We start from the raw sequence: 23,667 nt of genomic DNA on the forward strand, positions 1-23,667 counted from the left end.
CAGCCTGCTGTAGAGAGGTCAAGAAAGGGTGCCTAAAGAAAGCCAGGCGTGGTGGTGCACCCTTGTAATCCCAGTACTTGGGAGGCTGAGATAGGAGGATTGCAGGTTCACAGCCTCAGCTACAATGCCTTCTGCAACTTAGTGAAACTCTGTTTCAAAATAAAGAATAACAATTAGAGCTGGGGGGTGTAGCTCAGAGGTAGAATGCCCCTGAGCACAAAAAGAAAAGAAAAGAAAAGAAAAGAAAAGAAAAGAAAAGAAAAGAAAGAAAGAAAGAAAGAAAGAAAGAAAAAGAAAGAAAGAGTGCTTAATCCGACATGGTGGTACATGCTTGTAATCTCAGTACTTGGGAGGCTGAGACAGGAGGATTGCAGGTTCCAAGCCAGCCTCAGCCACTTTGTGAGGTCCCGTTTCCAAAAGAAAAGAAAATAGCCTTGTGAGTGTAGCTTGGAGGTAGAAAACCCTGGGTTCAATCTCCAGTACCAGAGAGAGTGAGGAAGAGAGAGAGAGAGAGGAAGAGAGAGAGAGAGGAAGAGAGAGAGAATGAAAATGAATAAGAGAGAGAAAAGGAGAAGGAAGAAGAAAAAAAAAGGAAGGAAGGGAGGGAGGGAGGGTGGGTATTGAGGGCAGGGATATAGCTCAGTGGTAGAGAGCTTGCCGAGGATGTTTGAGGCCCTGGGTTTAATTCCCAGCACACCACCAACAACAACAACAACAACAAGGAGAAAGGGTGCTCTTAGAAGTCACAGAGTCAAACAAAGGCTCAGCCATAGGGGTCTTTGCAGAGATAACCCAGGCCCCATGTCCTCTCAACTGTTCATCACCTGTCCCAGCTCCATGCAGCATTGAGGCTCTGCAACCCAGGTTTGTGATGGCCCAGAATGCGACCCAGTGAGGTAGGGGGACACCTTCCCTGGGGAGGGAGGGTGGATGGGCTTTATTCAGGTAGAGATCAATGGCTCTCTGAGTTATTAGTAACTAAAAGCCCAGGAGCAGAGCTGCTCTCCAGGGAGGAGGGTGGGGAAGCACCCTGACTTCCCTGTCATCTAGGAGGTCTATTGGATAAGGCCTGTCTTACTTCATTGGGCTGGGAAGCTCCAGAGGCAAGAACTATACCTCCCTAGTTAGACAGGGGGTGCATACGGGAAGTTCTGCTCCGCCATCTTCCTTCAGAAGCTCCTAAGGGCAGGGAGGGCCCTTCCAATTTTCCTTTTAGATGGGAACTCCCTGAGATTAGAGTCCGTGTCTTTTTGTGTGTGTGTGTGTGTGTGTGTGTGTGTGTGTGTGTGTGTGTGTGTGTGTGGAGGGGATGGTACTATGTGTTGAACCTACAGGCGTTCTACCCCTAAGCTACAACCCTGGGCACACATTTTTATATTTTTATTTTTTGTTTTGGAGCAGAGTCTTGCTAGGTTTCTGAGAGCCTCACTATCTTGCTGAAGCTAATTTCCAACCTGTAATCCTCCTGTCTCAGAGTCCCAAGTACTAGGATTTTAGGTGTGTGCTACCACACCCGATCCTATCTTCTTTATCAGATCAGTGAGCCTCCTGACAGTAAGGGCAGCTTCCCCGTGTCCACTAGGGTAATACCCAGAGCAGGGTGCATGCCTTTCTATCAGATGGGTGTGTCACTCCTAGAGCCTGGGGAATTCCTCAGGATTAAAGTTACACTCCCCCATCAGACTGGGAATCCTCTGATGTCTCCATGGTCACCCTGGAGGATCCCGAAGGCAGGGTGTTGTCTTCCCACCTTGGGTGTTTCTGGCCCGGAGCCCTCGCCTCCCCCGGCTGACCGGCATTTCACCCACAGTGGGAAGAGGTGAGCGGCTACGATGAGAACATGAACACGATCCGCACGTACCAGGTGTGCAACGTCTTCGAGTCGAGCCAGAACAACTGGCTCCGGACCAAGTTCATCCGGCGCCGCGGCGCCCACCGCATCCACGTGGAGATGAAGTTCTCCGTGCGCGACTGCAGCAGCATCCCCAGCGTGCCCGGCTCCTGCAAGGAGACCTTCAACCTCTACTACTACGAGGCCGACTTCGACTCGGCCACCAAGACCTTCCCCAACTGGATGGAGAACCCGTGGGTGAAAGTGGACACCATCGCGGCCGACGAGAGCTTCTCCCAGGTGGACCTGGGCGGGCGGGTCATGAAGATCAACACCGAGGTGCGGAGCTTCGGGCCCGTGTCCCGCAATGGCTTCTATCTGGCCTTCCAGGACTACGGCGGCTGCATGTCCCTCATTGCTGTGCGGGTCTTCTACCGCAAGTGCCCTCGTGTCATCCAGAATGGGGCCATCTTCCAGGAGACGCTGTCCGGGGCCGAGAGCACGTCGCTGGTGGCCGCCCGGGGCAGCTGCATTGCCAATGCCGAGGAGGTGGATGTACCCATCAAGCTGTACTGTAATGGTGACGGCGAGTGGCTGGTGCCCATCGGACGCTGCATGTGCAAAGCGGGCTTCGAGGCCGTGGAGAATGGCACCATCTGCCGAGGTAAGGGCATGGAGGCGGTACTGGCTGTGGCTTGGGCCTGGCTGCTGGGGCTCTCTATGGCAGGGTCCCCAAAACTGCATCAGCCTTCAGCTTCCTAACGGAAGCCCTGGAAGGCCATTCCCTGCATGACGGGCCATGTGCATAGGACAAGAGGTATCCCCGATGGCTTGGGTTGGTATGAGGACAAAGGCTTTGTTGTAATTAATATATAATTATTTATGATAGAAAACTGTGTTTTTCTCTTCACTTACAAAAGGGATATGATTTCCTTTTTAAGAAAATGAATGTCAAAATAAATAACCTTTAGATGGTAATGAGGTACTTACTGAGTTTTTACTTGATCAGTCAGTATAGGCCAGGCTAAGCTGAAGTAACAAAACAGTACAAGTTTATTTCCTACCCAGAGCTACATGTCTATCGTGGTTCAGCTTGAGACTCCTCCTTCCGGGGGCCAAGATGATAGAGGAGCTGTTTGGAGTGTGGCCATCCTTAGGAAAGGAGGAAGGAGAGTGTGACAGATTGTATGTACCCTGGCTGTAACACTTCTACCTAGAATGGCCCACGCCTCACCTCTATGCTCGTTCCCTAGGCCAGAGCAAGCCACATGGTCACTTCCAATTCCCAAGATGGGAGGAGTACTCCAAACATGAGCCTGGCCTCAGGAAGATCCCCTTTGCCATGTGCTGAGCACGTGCCTGGTGTGACCCGGTCCTCACAAGGACCCTTGAGGTTAAGCACTATTTTATATGACAAAACTGAGACTCAGGTCACCTAGAGAGTAGTAGGAGGTCTGGGATTTTCACCCCCAAAGTATGGCTCCAAAGCCCACCCTCTTAACCACCTCGTTCATTTAAGAAAAAACATTAAGGAAATAGTAGCGCAGGTGGTAACTGAGTATCGCAAAGGAACCTGAAGGTGGTTTGCAAACATAAGTTTCTAAGAGGCTCCACGTGGCAATAAGGAGGCTGTGAGGGTGGGAAGGGGTGGCTTCTCCACGCAGCCCTGCAAGTCCTTAGCTGCGCGACCTTGGCCAAGAGCAAAACGCTCTCTCATAGGGTGGTATAATGAGTCGAGAACTTAAGACATTTAAAGCGCACTCATAATGGTTTCTGGCACACAAGAAGTGTTTAGTAGATGTTGACTAAATGAGAAGATGTATACAAAGCCCAGCCCAAGTCGGTGCTCAGCAGCGCTCACAGCGAGGGTGATAGTTGTATGGTGAGGACTTGAAGTCTGCTTCCTCTTGCATTCCCTGTTGGCATGAGGTTGGGGCCGGATCCTGGGGTGCCCCAAATGCCAGGCTAAGAGTTTAGACCGTATTCCAGGGGACCTGGAGAGCCTCGTCATAGCCACATCTCTGTGGCTCCTCCCTCCAGCCCTGAGACAAATCAGGTGGCATCTCCTGGAAGAGTGAAAGCAGGTGTCAAAGGCAGGAGGCTGTGTCCCGTGGGGAGGCGATGGCAGCAGCCTACAGAGATGTGACTGGGACATCTGGGCACTGGGGGGAGGGAGGGGTGTGGCCAGGAGACACTGGGCTAATGAAAGGCACTGGATGTAAAGACAAGGCTGAAAGGGGGGAGGGAGAGACTCAAAGGTAGTAGGGAATTCCGGCCTGCAAGGAGGTTCTGGAAGAGAAATGGGGAAGTTGGGAGAAAAGCTGGGGTTTTTTGTTGTTGTTGTTGTTTGGGTTTTTTTTTTTGGTGGTACTGGGGGTGGAACCCAGAGGCTTTCTACCTCCGGCCTATACTCCCAAACCTTTTTTATATTTTATTTGGAAACAGGGCCTCACTAAGTTGCTGAAAGCCTCACTAAGTAGCTGAGGTTGGCTTCGAACCCGTGCGATCCTCCTGTCTCAGCCTCCCAAGCGCGGGGATTACAGGAGTGCGCCACCACGCCCGGCTGAAAAGCTGGTTTTATTTGTTGTGGTGCTGGGAATTGAACCCAGGGCCTTATGCATGGTAGGCAAGTGCTCTACCACTGAGCTACAAACAAATTTGGTTTTATATGCTTGAAAAGAACCCTCCTTGGGAGATGACACTGGTGAGACAGGGCGGGGGATGAAGAATGTGCCAACCAGAAACGGGTCGCTCATTGTTGATTGTTCATTCATTCGCCAAGCCTTCACCAAACCTTCTGTGTGGTCAGACTTTGTTCTGAGGATTGAGTAATGCAGAGGCCCTGCTCCCTGTTCCTGGGGAACACAGATCTCTAAGTGAACAAAGGTTGAGGCGTTAAGACCCAAGTGGGTGCAGAGAATGACAGTCCTCTCAGTGGAGGTGATATTGGAGCTGAATCTTGGGAGAGGGACATGGGTAGGTGGCCCAGGACTTTTAGAGGATGGCTGGGGACCTGAATCAGCGTGGCACTTGAGGGTGGCTGGTTTGGGACTGCCACGGCCAAGGCTTGAGGAGGGATGTAAAAAGACCTGTTGCAGAGGTTCTCACATGAGAAGTATGTTTGTTCTGTTGCTGCTTAACAAATTATCTGAAGATTTAGTTAAAAACAACAAATGTTTATTGTCTCATAGTTTCTATTAGCCAGGAATCCAAGTGTGGCCTGGATGATGCCTCTGGCTCCGAGTCTCTCCTGAGACTGCCCTGGCTGCCAAGCGGGGCTGCGGTTTCATCTGCACGCCCGACCGGGTTAGGGTCTGACTCCAGCTGCCTCGCGGGTCTCCACGTGTGCAGTGACAGGACCCAAGACAGAGGCCACCATTCTTCTATAACCTGATCTCATTTTCCTATAGCCTGAGCCCATCATTTCTGCCATGTTCTCTTTATTTGAAACATTTTATCAAATGCAGCCCATACCCCATGGGAGGGAATCACCCAGGCTGTGAAGCCCGGGAGGTGGGGCCCTGGTGCCTCTTAGAGGTGGCAGGTTCTCGGGGTCAAAGCCTGTCCTGGTAAGAAGCAAGGCTGAGGGATGATGTGGGCAGGGCTTACCCTGCCCTGGCTCACATCCACCCTTCTCTCCCCAGACCCAGCCTGACCCAGCCCGCCCAGCTGCTGGGTGTGCATGGGGACACAGGGTGCGAGAGCCTAGACTGTGGCCTGCGGTCAGCTGCCCAGACTGTGGGGCTGCTGCGGCCCAAGTCCCACGGACACGGTCACAGGCTGTGCCCAGGAGTGTGGAGGACTGAGCGGCTGCCCGGCGCTTCCTCGTCTCCTGGCTCAGGGACTCTCCTCCTTTACTGTGGGGCAGACCCAGCTGGGAAGATGGTGGGAAGGCAGGCTTCTGGGTCTGGTTCAACCCTCCTCCCTGGTTCAGTAAGACCTGGGCAAAAAAATCAGAATTTTATACAAGGGCTCTGTAACAGGACCGTTAGCTCCAAGGCACAGTGAGATGACGCATCTTGGCCAGACCAAGCTGGACGCCAGGCCAAGGGATGGCCAGGAGCCCGGCCGGCCTCACCCCAGGGAACATCCTCCCCTGGGGGAGAGGACGTTGGCAGAACCTCCCGACAGTGCGCTCCAGAAAGATGCATTTAATACCCAAACATAATCCAACAGGGAAATCGCATTACTCTATTAATATAAATTAGAGAATAGTCCTCTTTGGTGGGTGTGTGATGGGGAGTGGCTGCCTTCAGGAGTGGGAGAGGAGCAGGAATGACGGCTCCCCTGGCAGCGGGTAGTTTACAGAGCTAGGGATTAAACTGGTTCAGGCTGACCCTCCTTCTCCAGTGCCTACTGTGTGCAAGGCAGAGCGGGATGTCTGTTTGACACGCATGTATTGAGTACCCACTGTGTACCTCAGCCCTCTAGGAAATGTGTGTTGGGTATCTACATACCAGGCGCATGCTGGGGTACACAGACACCAACAGACGGACACGCTCGCTGCCTTCCTGGAGTTCTTAGAGTGGGTGGATGAGGGTAGATGTAGGTAGGAGAAAAGTTCATCAACAAATACATAGACTGGCTGAATGAAGGGGGGTCTGTGTGACTGTAGCGACCCACAAGGGACCCGCTCCAAGAGAAAAGCTTCTTGGGGGAGGTGGCATTGGAGCTGGCGGGGCTGCCCTGGGAGGACCCAGAAAGGGAGGAGCCAAGGAGGGAGAAGCCAGGGAGGGAGGAGTCAGGGAGGGAGGACCCAGGTGGGAGGACCCAGGGAAGGAGGAGCCAGGGAGGGAGGATCTAGGGAGGGAGGAGCCAGGTGAGGACCCAGCAGAGGACCCTGGAGAAACCAGAGATTCAGTGTTTGGCCTCTAGAGGCTCCTGGGTGAGCTGGGGACCAGACACTCTGAGGCAAGGCTATGCACGTCACAAGGCCGGTCATGAGGAGCCGGACACGAGGCCCGTGAGCGCACTTGGAAGGTGCATAGGAGGAGGCATCCCTGTTTGGCTGGGTATCTTGGAAAGCTTCAAGATGGTGGCAGTATTTGGATTAGGCCTTGGAGACTGAGTAGAATTCGATGGGTCACGGAGGGAAGAAGGGTAGTTTGAGGGAACTGAGTCAAGGTGCTGAGGTGCGACAGTACAGGGTACTCTGACAGGTGAAGGGTTGGTGCTGCGGCCGTTGGCACTACAGGATGGCTTTCACATTCATTCATTCATTCGTTCGTTCGTTCATTCATTCTGTATTTATCGAGTGCCTCATCTGAACCTGCGCTGGCCATATATCCACTGGGCAAGGACTCCTGGGACTCCCTCAGAGGACCTCTGTCACCTCCTCCTCACCCTTAGCCTTCAGGATCACAGTCCCCTGGGGGTCGCCGCCAGCAGGTGCACTAGGGCAGGGGGCTCCCACCCAAGGCCACCAGTCTATTTCTTTGACTCCCTATTATTATCCATATGGTTAGAAATGCCCCTGCCTCCGTTTCTCCAAGCTATCTGTGCCTGTATCCCTATTTCCCCTGGCCTCTCCTCCCCTCCTCAGCCCTTACTTCCCCCTGCTCATGGGACTCCCCAGCCTAGCTACCTTGGGGGCCTTCCCTCCTCTCTCCCAGTACCCCCTGCGTGTGCAGAGGATCTGGGGGCAGTTCCGCAGTGAGCGCCACGGCTGCGATGCCGTGGGACGTAGCGGGATTTTTCATATTTAGCTTGGATGGGGAGAGGGGCTGCGGGCCAGCTGGGGAGGTGGCGCAACCAGGACTTCCCAGTGTACGGCTGCAGGCTGCTCCCGCAACCTCCCCTCCTCACGCCCGGCCTCTCCCCGGGCCTGGCTCCTCCTGGACCTGGGCTTCAGAGTCCAGGCTCCAGACCCCAGCGCCCGCTCCCTCGCCCTGCGACCTCCCTCTCTCAGCCTCAGCGTTCCCGTCTGCAAAACCGGCCACGCAGAGTCAAATACCGAGAGAAGTGTAAGAAAAACAAGAGCGAGCCCCTGTGGGGTCTGTGTTTGTGCGGTCCCCCCCCTCTTCCATGATCTTTTTATTTTGAGAAAAGAGTAACTTTTCTCTATCACAGAAGCAATAGGGGTTATTTGTAGAATCTTTAGAAATTGCTGATAAGCAAAAAGGAGAAAATTAAAACCCACCATAATCTCATCACCCAGAGATAACCACGGTTAACAAGCTGGTGTGGAATCTTTCAGGCGTGTTTACGTGTATTTACACGTAGTGACTTTTTATTTTTTAATTTAATTTAATATTTATTTATTTATTTATTTACGCAATACTGGGGATGGAACCTAGGAGCATTCTACCTCTGAGCTACACCCCCAGCCCTATTTTTATTCTTTATTTTGAAAAAGGGTCTCACTGAGTTGCAAGGGGCCTCACTAAGTAGTAGCTGAGGCTGTCCCCGAACCGCGATCCTCCTGTCTCAGCCTCCCGAATGCTGGGATTATAAGCGTGCACCACCACACCCGGCACATAGTGATTTTTTTTTTAAAGGAAAAAAGTGAGCCAGACGCAGAGGCACATGCTTGGGATCCCAGACTGGGGAGGCCAGCACACAGTAACTTAGCAAGAACCTGTTTCAAAAGTAAAAATAGCCTGCATGGTGGTACATGCCTGTAAGTCCAGTACTTGGGAGGCTAAGACAGGAGGATTGCAGGTTTGAGGCCAGCCTCGGCAACTTAATGAGACTCTCAGAAACTTAGCAAGTTCTTGTTCCAAAATAAAAAAATTAAAAAGGGCTGGGCACAGAGCTTGGTGATAAAATGTTCCTGGGTTCTATTCCCAGTACCACACACACACAAATAAATAAATAATTTTAAAATAAAGAAAAAAAAATGAGCTCCTGCTAAAAGTACATGTGTTTTTGTTTGCCTGATTTTTGCAGTGCTGGGAATAGAACCCAGGGCCTCACACACAAGAGGGAAGCACTCCACTGCTGAGCTACAGCGCCAGCCCCAGAGGATTTTTTTTTTTTACTTAATATTTCATGGACATCTTTCCACATCATGTTAGAACTGCAATCACATTTTGGGAGGCTCTTAGAATTCCACAGTGTAAATGAACCATAATTTATTTACCAAGCCTCTATAAATGGGCATGCGAATTACTTGCAGTGTTTTACCATCTTATATAAACGCTGGGTGAACATCATGGCTCCTCTGTCTTTTGGCCCTGCCGTTTGTATTTCCTTAGGATAAATTTCCAAGCATGGAATTGTGGGGTCAGAGGGCACGTACTTGTTTCAGAGCTTTTGACACGCATTGCCAAGTCGCAGTGCGGAAAGGCTGGGCCGCGTCGCCCTGCTGGCAGCGGCCTCTGAGCTGCCTGATTCCCTCCACGCTCGCCAGCATGGCGTATTACGCCTGTGGCTTTGTTTTCTGTTATGCTCCCAGAATCCTGTGCTTCCCCACCCAAGGGAGGAAAGGGGCCGGGGCCAGGGGTCCTCTCAAAGTGGGATCCTGGGCCACCCTGAGAGTGGCCGCCTTCCCACCCTGCATTCAGCCCAGCCCTTCGCTCAGAGGCTGGACCAGTGGCCCAGATGTGCCTGGGGAATGTGTGGGGAGGTGGGGCGCCATGAGGGCAGGGGTGAGGAGGGGGAGGCCTCCAGCTGGCCGGCTGTGCTGGCCGGCTGTGCTGGCCGGGAAAGGGCGTGAGGGTCTGAGTGCTGGTGGGAGGGGAGGCGTGGACCCCACCCCCGCTCCAGAAAGTTTTGCTGCTTTCCTTCCAGTACAAGCTGAAGTCACGGAGCTAAGGAGGGGGAGGGACACCCCTCCAGGCCCTCAGACTCTGGGAGGGCTGTCACCACCCGCCCCAGCCTTGGGGGAGGGGGGTCCCAACCAACAAGCTCAAGCTAATCTGGTCTTTGCTCTTAAAAGTTGGAGAGGCCCCACGCACTCCCCTCTCCCCCTCCTCATCCATCTACTGGCCCACTGTCCAGCAGTTGTGAATGACTTCTTCTAACTGAAGGGGTCTTCGTAGAGGACCCCGAGCTAACACATACCAAAGGCTTTCTCTGTGCCAGGACCTAGTCCAGGCAGTGGGGTCCTCGGAAAGATCTGTCGCGGCCCCTGCCCTCAAGGACACATAGTTGAGAGATGTTGACGTACAGGCCCCTGAACAGTGAAGGTGCCGGGAGCAGGCAGGCAGGGGAGAGAGCTGGGGAGGCTTCCTGGAGGAGGAGCCCTTGCTCAGGGCTTTGGGGAGTTGGAGGAACCTCAGGCAGGAAGGAAATTAGTTCAGCAAGAAGGTGGTTGGAAATGATATTGATATTTTTTCTCCATGATGCCCAGGCAATAGGGAGCAGAGGAGAGGTGTTCTTGACACAGGAAAGAGGGTAATAAGGGCTTCCAGGGCTTGGTTCCAGTGGAGTCAAAGGCCAAGGGAGGCAGAGGCAGAAGGGAGACCTAAGAGGCCTGGCGAGGCCCAGGACAGCTGAGAGGGAGGACACCGTGTGCCCAACACCGCGCTACGCACTGCGCTCCGTTATCTGACAGATTCATCTGTCGATCTAATTGGTTCCAAGTCTAGAGAGGGGTCGGCAGGCTGTCCAACGCCACACAGCACTAGGTTGCAGAGCCAGAATTTGAACCTGGCTTTCTCCAACTTGCTGGGACGACTTATCAGCCCGGAAAAGACTGACAGATGCCGAGTGTGCCCTTCTGTACACCAGAGGCCCATGTCTTGCCCACCTGGCTGTGGCGCCCCCATCCCGAGGAACCTGCAGAGAGTGACCAGCTGGATGCAGTAGGAAGTCGGAGTCTGTAACCATGCCCTGCCCACCCCCAGGACCCCCATCAGGTCAGGAAGTCCAGCTGGGCCAGCGCCGCCCCTCTCGGGGTGGCAGAGGCAGGCCCGAGCCCTCCTGCGGCTTCTGCTTTCTCCTGCACTAGTGAGGTCCCCGAACCCTACGGGGCTGAGTAAGTGTGTCATAGAAAAGGAGGCTGACGTTCAGAGAAGTTGAGCAGCCCATCCTGGTCACACAGCGAGGAAGGGTAGGAGCGGCCTGGAGCCCTTGCTGCCCTCGCTCGGCCCTCGCTGGCTGGCCCGACCCTGACCACGCCAGCGGGACAGGTTTGGTTCCCGTGGCCTCCAGAATGTTCCGGGGAGACCATAAACAGCTGGGGAAGCCCCCCTCCCTCCAGCCGCTGGCTTTTCATCTGGCTGGGCCTCGGGATCTGGCAAGAGGGGCCCGTTTATTGAGGAAGTTTATGCATTTAACAGTTTAAGCCTTTCTAAGCCTGTGGTACAACAGGATTTGGGAGCCGTTAACAATTCTGTGTGGTTAAGAGATTTTCATTGCTCTGCAGCAGCTGGCTCGGGTCCCACTGGCCTGCTCTGGCCTGCACCCACCCTGCCGGACCCCCCTCCCTAGGGCCTTTGTCTTCAGGACCTCCACCCCGCTGTGTCCCCCATCTTCCCATCCCAAGCCTCCAGGTACCAACTCTGACCTTGCGGGAGGAACCGAGGCCCAGAGAGGGAAAGACAGTTGACCACGGCCACACAGCCCATAGGAAGTTTGAACTGAGACCTGCCAGAGTCCCTTCCCCCATCCCAAACTCTGCCCTGGGAAGGAGGGGACCGTATATTATCCATTCCTCATTGCTGAAACTCACAACCCCCTGAAACCAACTGGTCTCTACTGAGGCTTTGTGGGGAGCAGCGGGGCCCCCCAGGTTCCTTCACTGTGCCAGCTAGAGGCCCCGAGTTGGAGCCAAGGCCCGCTGCAGTCCTGATGAGAAGTCACACTACGCCAGACGGCTTTGCTCTTCTCCCATAGCTTGGGGAGAAATGCGTTTGTAATCCTAATGGCTTACGTATGTACAGTGTGTATAGTATAACCATGCTTAGTTCCAGAAGGGAATTGGGCAGATGCTTTGATCTGAACGACACCCACATGAGAGATATGGCACCCAGATTATTATCAGCATTTCAGAGACAGACAGGACATCCCCAGGGGACACTGAATCCTTCGAGCGGGGTCGGCAGAGTGGAGACTCAAACCCAGAGCCCCACCTTCTAGGCCTGGGCTTTCCGCAGGGCTCTGAGATGTGCAGCCAGGCAGCTCCCCACCCCAGGGCTCCCCCAAAGACCCCATGGGCAGGAAGAGGTGGCCCGGCCTCCGGAAGAGTTCCTTACTGCGGCTGTCCCTCCAGGAGGGCTGTGGGCAGGACGGCAGGCCCCTGATGACCCGGGCGGGCCTGCCCAGAGGCCAGGGGCCAGGTCACCTTGCTGCTCTCCAGCCTTGCAGTCTTTTCCCATGGAGCGGGGTTGGATGATGTTGCTATTTTAACCACAGGGATTAGTTTTCAGGTCATGGTAAAATGTCTTTCCAACCACCCAGCGGGCCCAGGAGAGAGAGGGCCACAAAGGCAACCGTTCCTGTTTTGTCTGCACCCCGACACCCCAACATGGTGTGTTTTATCTCTCATCCTCTCTTCCTGCCCTGCTCCAAAGGAAAGGGAGGCCAAGGCAACCGCACACGGGTTAGGAAAACCCAAAGACATTAAACAAAATGGCTTCTCCAGGAACCAGGCACTAGACTCTGGTCCTGCTCCCAGCCCTCTGTATCTGATTCTTACTGTAAGTGACCAAAATAAGGGGCTGGGAGCCGGGCGTGGTGGCGCACGCTTGTAATCCCCGCGCTTGGGAGGCTGAGACAGGAGGATCGCACGGGTTCGAAGCCAGCCTCAGCTACTTAGTGAGGCTCTCGGCAACTTAGTGAGGCTCTCGGCAACTTAGTGAGACCCTGTTTCCAAATAAAAATATAAAAATAGGTCTGGGAGTATAGCCCGGAGGTAGAAAGCCTCTGGGTTCCACTCCCAGTACCACACACAAAAAAGTAATAATAATAAGGGGCTGGGAAGAAGCACGTGTGTGCCTGCAAGGGCCTTCTGTGCACCAGGCCTCAGCCCAGGGCTGCAGGCAACACCTTGCTGACTCCTTCCATCCTCGGAGGGTGGTACGACTGTCACAGAAGAGGAAGCGGGCACAGGGACAGGCAGGCCAGCTAGCACGTACTGGAGCGGGAACGAGCCCCCGCACTGCCCCACTGGGATGTTGTAGTGTTCCATTGCTGGGTTTTTTTATTCACAACTGTTACCTCACTTGATTCTCAACAACCCTGGGAGTAATTTTAGGGGTGTCCCCCCCATTCTTCAGGTTCAGCAAGTACCCAAGGCTTGCTGCTGGGAAGGTTCCCTGGGTGGGTTTAATTCTCCCCCATTCCCTATTCCTGATCTCCCCCCAAATCTCTTGCTGTCAAGTTCCATTAAATAGGCCCATGATCCAGGCCACCGCTGACGGAGCATGTGGTCAGTGGGGGGGGGGGGCTGGCCCGCCAGAGGCAGGTGACAGAGGGACCGTACCTCTCTGGGGCTACTCTCTGGGGCCTCTCTGGGTGCTTCGTGTCCTGTTCCGGCTCATGTCCCCACCTCTGCACTGGAAGGGCAGTGCTGAGTCCACCTCATTCTGCTCCTTGGGTGGCTCTGTCCAGTCCCATGGTGACAAAGGCCTCTGGGCTCGTCACCATCCCAGACCTCTCCTCTGAAGCCCGGTGCCCCCGACCCACCTGCAGGACGCCTCTGCCTTGCCCCCACCTACCCTGCAGTCCGTCCTCCACCACGCCAAGGGATCCCCAGAACACTTGGTCAGCTCAAGACACCCCCCACACCCCAAGGGTCACCATCACCCAGAGCCAAAGCCAGGTCCTAAAAGTGCCCCCTGAAGCCCGGCCCCTGGCCTCTCTTCCCGCCTCCTATGCCCACATGGTGCTCCCCCGGCTCTTTCTCCTGCCTGGACCCACGGGCTTTGCTCCTTGCTTTCTTCAAGTCTCTGCCCAGTGTCAAGTTTCCTTCAAGATTCCCCAGACCCCATTTTCATGCAGGGGGCATCCTGTTTTTCTTCCCGGCTCGATTCCTCACTATCATCCTCCCGCCAACTGACAGACTGCGTTTTCTAGTTTGTTCCTCTGAGGCCCGTCTCCCCCGCGGGTACCCAGGCTCCACCAAGGCAGGCGGTTGGGTCTGTTTCACTCCCTGCTGCACTTCCAGGTTCTAGGGTGGTGCTTAGCTTGTAAAGGATGCTCAGTATATACGGGTTACAGAGTCCTGCCCACCCAGACCCTGCCAGCCTCAGGCGACCCGCTAATGAGGGCCCTTGGAGAGGCTGGGGTCCTTCCTGCCGCCTCTGGAGAGCTCCTGAGGATGGGCCTGGCCCGGGTGCCCAGCAGCCTGGGTCTGTGGTTGGGACAGATGTTTCTAGGTGAGAGTGAGGATGCTTATTCTGTGCATCCGTCAGCTTTGTTGTTGCTGTGACCAAAATACCTGGCATGCACAGCTAAGAGGAGGAAGGTTCAATCGTGGTCAACCGGCTCCAAGACAAGAAACCATGGAGGCAGGGGATGTGCAGGGCGGAGGACTGCTCTAAGCTCATGGGGGCTAAAAGGAGAGGTGGGGGGAGCCAGGAACAGATACAGTCCTCAAGGCTACGCCAGTGACCCACCTCCTCCAGCCATACCCCACCTCTAAACTCTGCATGGGGGACCATGCATTCATGGGCTTTTGTGGGGAGCATTCCAGGTTCCAACCATAACCTTCCCATAAAATGGGAAAACCTTCTTAGACCCGGAGGCCTCAGAATGCACCTTCCATCCCCTCATCTTTAACACCGAGAAGTGTGATTTCAGCCCCTGCTTCCCACGTCAGGTCCCCGCGGCAGGGCCCTAGACGGGACCCTTTTGTCTCAACAGGAGCTGGGGGAAGCCCACTGAGTCTATGTACACACAGAGCTGCGGGACGGGGGCGACCCGTGCTCCTCCACTTCCCACCGAGGAAACTTACTTGGGTGGGGCCTTCAGCTGAGCCTCAGTTTCCCTGTTGTTAAATGGGATCCGTAGTTCCAACTTCTGAAGGTTTGAAAAGGGCTCGGAGGTGTTAAGGGATGTCAGAAGACAGGAAAAAGGATGTGGCTGGGGTCCATGCTCCAGTAAAGAGTGTTCCCAGGATGGGCACCAGCCCAGGGAGAGTGGGGCACGTGATGATGGATGGGCACACAGCAGGAGCCTAATATGTGCTCCTGGAATGACATTGTTTTAACCAGCTTTTATTTTTTTTTTATTACTTTTATTGAGCAGCCCAGAAACAGCTCACAGTCAGAGAGCCTGAGTTCAAATCTGGGCTCGCCACCCCTTGCCTGGAGACCTGGCCCCTCCCCAGGACCTCAGTGTCACCATTTGTAGGATGACTCTCGGGGAGCACTAACGGCCTCTGACTCCCTCCTACCTGGTCCTCATGGCCCTTTAAGAGGCTACCAGGGCAGCTGTGACCATCCAAGGATCATGATTTCAAACCACCGCCATACTCGACTCCTGGGAGCAGGAAGATTTAGCAAAGTAGGCGAGAGTTCCCTTCCTGGGTTTAAATGCTGGCTTCGGTGTTTACCAGCCGTGTACCCCTGGGCAGGTGACCCGCCTTCCAAAGCCTTGAGCTCACCCGCAAGTTGGATACAGCAGTAAATGCAGTGCTGCAGGGCTAAGTGTGAGGCCTGGCAGGAAGGCTGGCGTGGGCGTGGCCCGTAATCGTCAGCTCCGCTCGTCATAGCTCATCATAGGCTGTCTAAACGCTCGGGGCTGTTACCATCCCCTTTGTAAAGGAGGAGACTGAGCTCAGAGAGAGCAAGTGACTTACCCCAGGCCACACAGCACGTAAGTGGCTGTTACTGAACACAGGCTGTTTGGTGGAGCGCGAGTAGCCTGGAGAAGGCTCAGGGGCCACGCAGAGGAGTCTCTGACCCATGTTACCAGCACGTACCGGGCCCCATGTCAGCCACAAAAAGAAAAGATTTGCCGGGCGTGGTGGCGCACGCTTGTAATCCCTGCGCTTGGGAGGCAGAGGCAGGAGGATCGCGCAGGTTCGAAGCCAGCCGCGCTGGCTTTAAGAGACCCTGTTTCCAAAATATAAAATAGGTCTGGGAGTGTAGCCCGGAGGTAGAAGGGCTTCCAGGAACCCCAGTACCACCACCAAAAAAAAAAAAAAAAAGACAAGATTCTTCCCTGGGGGCTTTGCAGACCTCACCTGGTACCTGTTAGGGTTACACTGGCTCCTTCTAAGAAACCAGACTCAAGTTCCCAGTGCCTCCTGTAAAGCCATCTGATGACCAACACGTTAAAGACCCGAGAGTGGTCGCTGGCCTTTTTGCGCTGCCTGAGCAGGCTGGGGAGCTTTGGGAGCCCCCCATCTGTATCCCTGGCAACCTGGCCCTGGGCTGCCCTCCCCCACACCCTGCCGTCAGAGCTGTCTGTCTGTGGGATCTCCCTGGAGACGGTGTGCACGCCTGTGCTGGGTCAGCACGGAGCATCCCTCTTACGCATGCGTGTGGGTGGGCCTGCTGGGAGCGCTTGTGTGCGTGCACACATGTCCGCTAACACAGCATCTGCATACTGGAGCATCTCTGGACCTGTGAGCATGTATGTACATTTCAGGGTGGGCTGTGCACACATGCCGGCCTGAGCAGATCGCCATGAGCCCGCTCTGAGCTCCAGCTGCCCCTGTATTTGTGCTCTTGTCTGCCTGGCCTGTGTGCAGGGAGGAGCACACTCGTGTGTGTGTGTGCTCAATCAGCCAGAAAATGCATGGACAGGAGCGTGTGTGCTGCACCCAACAAGTGTGTATGTCCTTGTGTGTATGCTTCTGCTGTGTGAGCATACTCACTGGGTCACGTGGGCATGCGTTTGCATGAGTGTACACCCCCCACCCCTGCAAGGAGAGCGGCTGGACTTTGTGTATCCCTGTGGGATACAGTGTGTACACTGTATCCAGCCAGATGGACACGCATTTGAAATTGGGTATTTGTGAGTATGTGCGCACACGCACTGTATCAATGTGTGTGTGTGTGTGTGTGTGTGTGTGTGTGTGTGTGTGTGTGTGTGACTTTCTAGGGGCCAGGATGTCAGGGCCATTGATTTTCTATCTCTTAGAAATTCCCTTTGAGGTCCTCTTCTTGTCTCTTTCATGAACCAAAGTCAGCAGATCCCAACGTTCTTAAAGCAAATAGGGTCTGCTCACAGCGCAGCTCCGGACCGGTCCGCCTCCCACCCCGCGGCTTGTGCGCAGACACAGAAGCTGCTTGTCATGCACAGGAAAGCGCCAGGGGCCCCGCGGGGTGCAGTGGGGGCTTGGCCAGGGCTGGGCTCCCTGTCCGGCCCCTGCTCTGGTCTAGCCATGTGGCCCTGGACGTTGTGGCCTCAGGTTCTTCCTCTGCCCCAGGAACAGTGTGGAGGTAGATTCATGAGGGTGACGCCCCCAACCAGGCAGGGGATGGTCTTCACCTCTTGTCCGTGCTGTGTCCCACTGTGAGGTTCAGGAAGTACTTTTGCCTTCTGAGGACAGAGGCCGGTGCCTGCGTGACAGGCCAGCTGAGGAGCTTTGGGAAGAGCGGAGGGCCCTCTGCTCCAAGAATTCTGCCGACGGCCCTTCATTTATCCTGGCCACCACCTATCTGGTGGGCGGCATTGTCCCCATTCCACAGAGGAGCAAACTGAGGCCAGGAAGCTGTAGGGCCTGCTGAACTTCACGGAGCAGGTGGCACACTAGGATGAGAACCCCAACTGGCTGCCCTGAGTCTTCCCAGGGCCCCACATTCCAAAATCACTGCCCAGAGCAGCAGGAGTGAGAGGCCAGGCCTTGGGATGCCCAGCCCCCAGCCAGGATGGCTCCAGGTGTGAGGCGCAGAGGTAGGTGGGGTGGCACCATCAAAGAACCAGCTCCCCAGCTCTGCCAGCGCTGGGCCCTCTCCTTCCCCTCCCCCTCCAGATGGGCAGCCCTCACGGGGTCCCCTCCACCCCCTCATGCTGCAGTCTTTGTGGCCCGGGAAGAATGCCTCTCTTTATCTCCCAGACGCCCCTTCCCTTTGATTCCGGTCTCTCCAGCGTTTCTGCTGACCTCTGCGTGTTGGGAATCCAATTAGAGGCGCGGACCAAGAGAGTGACAGCACGCTGAATCCCGCCTCGGCCCCTCTGAGCACGCTCAGCAGAGCTGCCAGCCACGGCCTGCTTGTCATGCTGGGCCCTGCTCGGGGGCTTTGTGGGGATTAGCTGCCGGGGGTGGGGCGCTCTGCAGATGGGACCAGAAGAGATGCTGGTGAATGCCCTTCCCTGAAGAAGAGTGGAGGAGGGGGCCGCTCAGCGCTGCCGAATCCAGCTAGGGAGTGGGGGAGGCAGGCTGGCCTGCAGGGCATGGGCCACCCCTGCCCATAAGGGGTGCTTGGGGGAAGTGACGGCCCTCTGGGCTTATCTGGTTCCCCAGTTGAGGCTTGGAGAGAAGAGCTGGCAGCCAGGCTTGGGGCTTCCACAGTGGGTCAGGGGCCCCCAAATCTCCACCCTGGAGGGGACTTGGGTTGATTTAGTTGCAGGGGTGGGCTATTGTCTTGAAGCTTCACTTCCAAAGTGCTTCATGTATCACTGGACCGGGCAGGGAACAGGGAGGGGGTTGACATTGAGAGTCATGTCTGAAGCTCTGTCTGCCATCAACTGCCCTCTGCGTGGCCACGGGTCTGAGGCCAGGCCTCGCCCTTCCCCAGCCACATCCCAGAAAGTTGCCCTACTGATTTACATTTGGGGAAACTAAGGAGCCATACGACACCCAAGGGAGTTGACTGGGGGCGTCAGGGAGAGCCGGCCCAGGTAGAATGTGGCCACTCGGCCCCACAGTGCGCCAGGCCCTGCTCCGAGTCACCTGATGTATTCTTTGCTTCTGGGAGCTCACAGGAAGAGAAGGGGGTGGAGGGAGGAAAAGGTCCTGCTGTGTGGAGGCTGGCATGTGTGCAGGAGGTGAGGACTACAGAGCTCACAGTAAGACTGGGAGGGGGGACGGACCACACATCCTGGGAACCCTGGAGGGCTCCTGGAGGAAGGGCCATCTGAGCTGAGCCTGGCGATGAGCAGGAATCGCCTGAAGAGGCCTGAGAGGCAGCACAGTGTGGGGCGCCCCTCCCCTGCCATGCACAGGCCAGAGCTGCCAGGGCTGGGCAGGGCCCATCTGCCCCCAGGCCCTGGGGGCTGCACAGCCATGGCCACTGCAGGGCCTGGCCAAGCTGGCAGCCTTTGAAGGTTGGGGTCTTTGAAGAGTCACCACGGTGGAGGTCAGTGCTCAGGAGACCACAGTGCCATTAAAGAAACAACATTTCTCAAGCAGAGCTGAGCACCTCCCACACCCTAGGCCATCTTCACCAGGGAGCCCAAGTCACCACTCCATTGTACAGGTGAGGAAACAGGCCCAAGAAGCGGGAGGATTGTTCCAGGTTCATAGCCCATCACTGCATGGAAGTGCTGTTTACACTCAGGCCCAGCATGTACTGGGTCTGTTTGGTATGCCCACTATCACATACCAAACATGGCACCTGGTGCCAGGCAGGTGGATGGCTGGACAGATTGATTAAAAAGAAAATTTGCCAGCCGTGGTGGCGCACACTTGTAATCGCAGCATTTGGGAGGCTGAGACAGGAGGATCGCGGTTCGCAGACAGCCTCAGCTACTTAGTGAGTCCCTCTGCAACTCAGTGGGACCCTGTTTCAAATAAAGACTCGGAGGTAGAATGCCCCTGGGTTCTATTCCCAGTACCGCAAAGAAAAAAGAAAGCAATCTATCCCCCCCCCCCAGTTCTTCCTTGACCCAAATCTTTTTTTAAACATATTTGACTACCCCCATCCTGCTGGCAAAGGATGTATTAAATAGGAATTCGTCTTACAGCTCAGTTCTCGGGAATCCAAGACAGGGAGGGTATGTGGACCCAAGAGAGGCAGAAATGACATTGCTCTCTGCCCGTGCCCGCCCAGGCCTGAACACACACGCTCACACCCACTCACACTGAAACACACTCGCTGTGTGCACATTCTCACCGCCTGCCCTGGGCCAGGACAGCAATACAGGGCACTCAGGATGGTTCCCCAGACCATACACACCCCCCATGTCCCCACCCAGCCCAGCCCAGCACAGGGGCCCCTCCGAGGCCCAGCCTCTCTGGAGTTCCTCTCCTGGTCCAGCTTGGGTTCCCTGCCACACCCCTCCCTGAGCTTGACTCCTCCCCCTCCCCTCCTTCCTCCCCCTCCTTCAACCTCCTCCCCTTCCTCCTATCTTCTTCCTTCCCTCCTGGTGTCTCTACCTTGCATGGCTTCTGCTCTGTGCCCCTCCTTCACCTCCCCCTGTCCTCTGTCCTTTGCTCCCCCTATTTTACCTCAGCCCCTTCCCCACCTCCATCCCTTAGGCCCCAAGGGGACCAGCAGCCTGCCTAGACAGGCCAGGGCCCGGGTGAGCCAAGGGTCGGGGGCCGGGGCGCACAGCCTCTCAGACGCTCAGGGCTCAGGCAGGGCCTGGGTGCCTGCATACCAGGTGGGGCGGCAGCCTCCAGCCTGCAGGCCTGTGCAGTCACCTGGCCGAGCTGAGCTCGCTCCCCGCTGGCCAGTTCACGTGCTCTACACACACAGCTGATGGCCCCTGTCCATCCACATCCCCTCTGTGCCCTGAGCAGGGGGCCTGCCCCCACCCAGGTCTCAGTTTTCTCATCTGTAAAATGGGGACCGGCGCTAGACCTGAAGGGCTCAGTGTGCCACTCGGATGATGCCCAGTGTTCTGCCTGACGCACAGGTGCTCAGGGCACCCAAGAAGGTGAGAGAGAGCCTCTCCAACTAGAGCGCCAGCAGAACCCGCCTGCCCTGAGCTCAGCTGGTGAGGGTCAGGGGGCACAGGGAGGTTGGTCCATGAGGCTTTGGGGGACCTGGGTCCAGAGCAGAAACATGCCTGGCAGAGTCTGCATGTCAACGCTGGGGTCTTAGTCCCTCCTTGGTCCCTCTGCTCCCCCTACCCTTCACATCCTCTACCTGTCATCTCTGGGCCTACACTGGCCATGGGGCCGGCTGACCTGTCACTTCTAAAGGATGGAGTGGCGCCCTGGCTCGGCATGATCCCATTTGTGTGCCCTCAAGCCACCCCAGCCTCTCTGAACCTCAGTCTCCTATTCACGGGGACCCTTGAACAGATTACGCAAAGGGCTGCCATCCAGAGGGGTTGCGGGGTGCCCCCGACCTCCCGTAGTGCTGCCGTGGTGGACATTCCAGGCGGGCCTCTCCCCTGGTGGCCTAACTGTGGCCCTGCCTTTCAGGAGCTGACCTCCCCTCCCACTGCCTCCCACTGCCAGAGAAGCCTGCCCCAGGATACTCCCGTCCTTCCTCTGCCCCCACCTCCACCTCTCACGACTGACCGCCGGCCCAGCCAGCTGGGCTGGAGGCTGGCGGGGATCAGACATCGAGCGGCCCCCCTCTCCCACCCACCCTGGACCCCGGGGTCAGCAAGCCTTCCAGTGTGTGGGGGGCCCGTGAGTCTCGGGGCTGGGGGTGGGGCGGGAACAAGACTCGGGCAGGTGCATGTGTGTGCGAGCGTGCGTGTGTGTGCGAGCGTGGAGAGCCCTCCTGGCACATGTGTGGCGGCTGTGGGGGCTGCAGATGTGTGTGAGGGTGCGCCTGGTGAGAGGGAAGACAAAAGAGGCTGCCTGGGGTGGGAGGCCGAGCCCATTTGTATGCAGCAGGGAACAGAAGCCAGGCAAGGCGGGTTCTTCAGAGAATCCAGCTTCCCCGCGCGCAGGGAGAGCAAAAACCGTCCACACCCGCCGAGCCCTCCCACCCCTTTCTGTCCAGCCCTCGATGCAGAGGTGGGGAAACTGAGGCTGGGGGGGGGGGTCACAGCACAAGTGCCTGGCAGAGCTGGGCCTGGAACCCAGCTGGCCTCCTAGGCCGGGATCCTTCCCATCCATTGAGTGCCTTAGAGGACCCCAGCCAAGCACAGGGTTGGATAAATAAGTGCGTAGTCTCCATGGGTGTTTGGAAAGTGCCCTGTGCAAACACTGTATAACAGTAGTCCCCACATCATCTACAGAGTATGTCCCGTTTTATCAGGTAGAGGAAACAGGCACAGAGAGGTAGAGTCTGGTTCAAAATGATACAGCTAATGCTGAGATTTGAACTTGATCCAGCTGGATTTGCTCACATTTTGCAAATGAGAATGTCTACATAAGATGCTTTCTAATGGGGAGAAAGGGACGACAATAATAATACCAGGATAGCCCGATAAAGTGGCGCACACCTGTGATCCCAGTGCTTGGGAAGCTGAGACAGGAGAATCACAAGTTCGAGGCCAGCCTCAATAACTTAGCAAGCCCCTGCTTCAAAATAAAAAATTAAAATATAGCTGGGGATCTAGCTGGGAGTTAAATGGCCCTGGGTTCCATCCCCAGCACTACAAATTGTCATAATAGTTAAGACCAAGGTAACATTTACGGGGTGATTTCTCTATACTAGAGACTAGGCTTACCGCACCTCTTAGAATACAAAGGCCCCAGAGATGAACCTGTCACATCTCTGTCCCCAGCTCTGAGCACCAGCTGGACACACAGCAGCATGCTCAGAGGCTTGCTGAGCGAGATCATGAATGGGGAGCTACCATGCGGTTCCTCTCCAGACCCCGGGCGCCCATCTCCCTCTGCACAGGCCTACTGCGTGTGCTTGGTCTCTGCCGCTCCTGTCCCCACCCCCACCAGGCAGGTGCTGGCCGTGCCCACCCGGGGCCAGGCCCTGCAGGGACAAAGCGGAGGGCGCTCCTGGGCCGCCCAGCCCCACGCAGGCTGAAGCTGCTAACAGGCTGGAAATCTCTTTTGTCAAAGCCTGCGCTGCCTCCAACCTCCTTTAATTAAAGACAATTAGTGCTTTCAGCCCCTCTGCACAGCTCAGCTCCCCTGTTTGCAAACACACAGCTGCGGGAGCTTTGTGGGCCCCCTCCCCACCGCCGCCCCCAGCCCCGCTTCCCCAGAGACGCACAGAGGTGCCTTTATTACCAGCGCTCTGGCTGCAGCACCGAGAGGCGGGCGCCGCTGCGGAAGGAAGGATGGAGATGCTGCCCAGCCAGGCGGCCGAGCAGGGAGCTGAGGACCCGGTTGGGGGCAGCACAGGGGGGCCCAGGGTCCTGCTCCTCACAGGGCAGCCTGTGGGTGCAGGGCCAGCTGGAAACCCTGCGAAGGACCGCATCTCCCCCGCCCCTGTCTCCTCTGTTCTCTGGGCCCTGCTTCCTAGAATTCGGGCTGTCTGAGTCTCCCCTGGGACCTTGTGTTCTACCTGGGAACTACAAGGCACAGATGTTGGCCCTGAATACCCCTTTAGGAAGGAAGGAAAAGGAAGAAATGGCTTTTATTGTGCACCTGCTGTATGCTACGGCTCTGGCTACATTCTGACTCTGCACAGCAGATCTGAAGGCAGCAGTGTTCTTAAGTTTATTCTGGAATCTCTAGTCTGAAAATGGAGATGCCCCAGCCCAGGCCATCTTGGCTACAGACATGACTAGGAAATGGCCGAATCAGCTTTTAGAGCCAGACTTCTGACCTGGGCACACAGTTGAGCCTAAGCAGATGAGGAGCCCACCCTCCTAGAGGTCAAAGGCTGTCTGGTCCAGCTCCCTGCCAGCCACAGCCCCATGGACTGAGCCAGCACTGCAGGCCAGGCCATCTCTGGGATGGGGAAGCGACATTTATACTTTCCCCGAGCCTTCAGCCAAAGGCCAGCCAAAGCCGCAGCCCAGACTCAGAGTGGGGCTCTGCAGGATCCCTGGCAGCAGAGAGCAGGGAGTGGCTGCCCGCAGGGAGAGCTGCTTCTCAAGGCATGAATAGTTGCTCTCCAAAAGGAGCAAAAACCATGGGCAAGAGTCTTCTAGCCAGAGCCCAGGGCATAAAAGAAAAGCAAATTCCAGACAGACAACCAGTACAGTCAGGAAAGGTGTCATTGTGTCCACCGTGGACCAGG

General features: G+C 56.0%; 1 protein-coding gene across 3 annotated transcripts in view; it reads left to right on the forward strand.

Annotated features, from left to right (window-relative positions):
- The window catches only part of EPHB2 (EPH receptor B2), a gene marked incomplete at both ends in the record, with an annotated part of 175,173 nt that overhangs the window by 58,427 nt on the left and 93,079 nt on the right, over nt 1-23,667 (forward strand). For all 3 annotated transcript variants that reach the window (XM_080691939.1, XM_080691940.1, XM_080691941.1), the window contains one exon: nt 1,811-2,495. In XM_080691939.1, the coding sequence (XP_080548065.1) occupies nt 1,811-2,495 (685 nt within the window). The remainder of the gene's footprint in view (nt 1-1,810; nt 2,496-23,667) is intronic.

This window comes from Muscardinus avellanarius (genome assembly GCF_963383645.1).
Source record: "Muscardinus avellanarius genome assembly, chromosome: 3".
NCBI classification, from domain to species: domain Eukaryota; kingdom Metazoa; phylum Chordata; class Mammalia; order Rodentia; family Gliridae; genus Muscardinus; species Muscardinus avellanarius.